Source organism: Bombus vosnesenskii, unplaced genomic scaffold, assembly GCF_011952255.1.
Source record: "Bombus vosnesenskii isolate JDL3184/JDL3185 unplaced genomic scaffold, Bvos_JDL3184-5_v1.1 scf7180000013616, whole genome shotgun sequence".
Classification (NCBI taxonomy): Eukaryota; Metazoa; Arthropoda; class Insecta; order Hymenoptera; family Apidae; genus Bombus; species Bombus vosnesenskii.
This window is the reverse complement of record NW_022883149.1, coordinates 128,258-130,567: the sequence shown is the minus strand read 5'-3', so window position 1 is coordinate 130,567 and position 2,310 is coordinate 128,258. Positions and strand designations below refer to the sequence as shown.

Genomic DNA, 2,310 nt, shown 5'->3' with positions numbered 1-2,310 from the left:
GTACGTTCTGTTGTCGTCCCGTTGACCGCGGATTCGTTATTGAGCCCGAGAGCATCGTCACTAGCGTCGCGAGTGCCGAACCGCCGTGATCAATTGTTAAGACTGTAATAATTCTATCATTGTAATAAACTACGCCTGTGTGTACCGTATCAATGGCTAATCCTCGAGAAGATTCATTTGACGCCCACAACCCCATTTCCAATGACCATCCGACATCAGAAGTGGGATCAGAACGGTTGCTAACGCTGGAAGGGCAGGTCGCTGTCATGAACAACCTAATCCATACGCTAATGCAACGAACGAATGCGGGAATCACCAAATTACCACATTTTAACCCAGAAGTCGCAGGCGCCGACCCAGCCGCGTGGTGCGCGGCTGTTAGTAGGGCTCTACAGAACAACCCCCTGCGAGAAGACGCGCTACACTCTGCCTTAAGTGACTCTCTACAGGGTTCTGCAGCACATTGGCTGGCGCGAACGGTGGGAAACGGAGAAGTTACCTGGCCTGGAATTAAGGAACGATTCCTTACAAAGTTCGGTGGCCGAGAGACGACGTCCTCATCGTTAATCAAGGTATCCGGGGAACCGCGGGAAGCGGGCGAATCCACGGGGGCGTTTGCCGGCCGTGTCCGTTCCCTCCTACAGACGCGGTGGCAACATTCTACGCTAGACGAAATACTTAACGCTGTCACTCTCTACATATTAATTCCACACGACCAACGTCTTAAACGATTGGCCCTCACGAGCGATATCAGAACGGAGGACCAATTCCTGAGCGAGATGCGACCCTTCTGTTACGAAGAAGAGTCGACATTTTCGCCGAGATATGCACCGGCGGAACCCGAAGCTAAGCGTCGCAAGTTATCGGGCCACCAGACGAGGTGTCATTACTGTGGTACTCTCGGACACAGAATAAAGGACTGCTACAAGAAGATGCAGAACGAACAGCAGAGGGATGCACGACGCCAGGAAGGAAACCGACCGGCCGCACCGTCCAAGGCGGTTTGCTACAGGTGTAAAGCGGAAGGCCATATCGCACCTAACTGCCCGGCGCGACGGGACGGTAGACCAGGCCCCAAGGATGAGCGTAAAGTCAACTCCTGCGTGGTGGACTCCCCAGCCGGTAGTTTAAGTCATCTGGGTGAGTCGTTCCCATTTTATTTCGATTCCGGAGCCGAGTGCTCATTAATTAGAGAATCTGTCGCTCCGAAATTCTCCGGTAGAAGAACGACAGATATAGTAGTTATGCGAGGAATAGGAAACACCTGCGTTAAGAGTACATCCCAGATCTTATCTACGGTACGCATTAACTGTTTTACATTGGAGATAACCTTCCACGTTCTGGCCGATGGTCACCTGCATTATGATATCATGATTGGCCGCGAGATCTTAAGCCAGGGTTTTGATGTAACTATTACACGGAATAGCGTCGATATTTGTAAAACGAAGACTATTAATGCCTGTAGTAAAACCCCCGAGGACGAGATCAATATCAATGCGGTTGACACTGACGTGGTTGGTAATGATAAAAGTCGGTTAATTTCTGTCCTCGAGAAATTCAAAGATTCATTCATTACGGGCTTCCCACGTACTCGCGTAAGCACGGGCCAGTTGGAAATACGGTTAATCGACCCTAATGTTACCGTGCAAAGAAGTCCCTACCGACTTAGCGAAGAAGAGCGTAGGATAGTGCGTGAGAGAATAGACGAGTTAATTAGAGCAAAAATCGTGAGGCCGAGCAACTCACCGTTCGCGAGCCCTATCTTACTTGTAAAGAAGAAAGACGGCTCAGATAGACTGTGCGTAGATTTTCGGGCATTAAATAAAAATACGGTCGCGGACCGGTATCCCCTACCCCTCATCGCGGACCAAATCGCGAGATTGCAGAAGGCGAGATACTTCATTAGCCTGGACATGGCCAGCGGATTCCACCAAATTCCCATTCATCCTAATTCGACGGAATATACGGCGTTCGTTACAACGGGCAATACGAGTACGTGACTATGCCGTTCGGATTGAAAAATGCACCATCCGTTTTCCAGAGGGCCATTCTCAACGCCTTAGGCGACCTCGCGTATTCGTTCGTTGTTGTTTACTTGGACGACGTCCTAATTATTGCCGACTCAGTAAACCAAGCTCTAGAATGGGTGAGCACCGTATTAGATACCCTCGTGAAAGCCGGATTCTCCTTTAACTTTTCGAAATGCTCCTTTTTAAAGACATCGGTACTCTACTTGGGATACGTAATTCGTAACGGAGAAGTCCGCCCAAACCCGGGTAAAATACAAGCCTTGAGTTCTCTACCTGCACC

At 49.8% G+C, this 2,310-nt stretch overlaps 1 protein-coding gene across 1 annotated transcript; it reads left to right on the top strand.

Moving 5' to 3' along the window:
- Window positions 1-290: 290 nt before the first annotated feature.
- LOC117238815 lies at window positions 291-2,063 on the top strand. The gene is made up of 2 exons (XM_033504027.1): window positions 291-1,843; window positions 2,042-2,063. Exons 1-2 carry the CDS (start codon window positions 291-293, stop codon window positions 2,061-2,063), a joined length of 1,575 nt encoding a protein of 524 aa, XP_033359918.1.
- Window positions 2,064-2,310: the final 247 nt, after the last annotated feature.

Coding starts and splice junctions, on each gene's coding strand:
- LOC117238815 (XM_033504027.1), top strand. CDS start 291: ATGCAACGAACGAATGCGGGAATCACCAAATTACCACATTTTAACCCA. Junction 1,844..2,041: donor AAAAATACGGTCGCGGACCG/GTATCCCCTACC, acceptor TCCGTTTTCCAG/AGGGCCATTCTCAACGCCTT.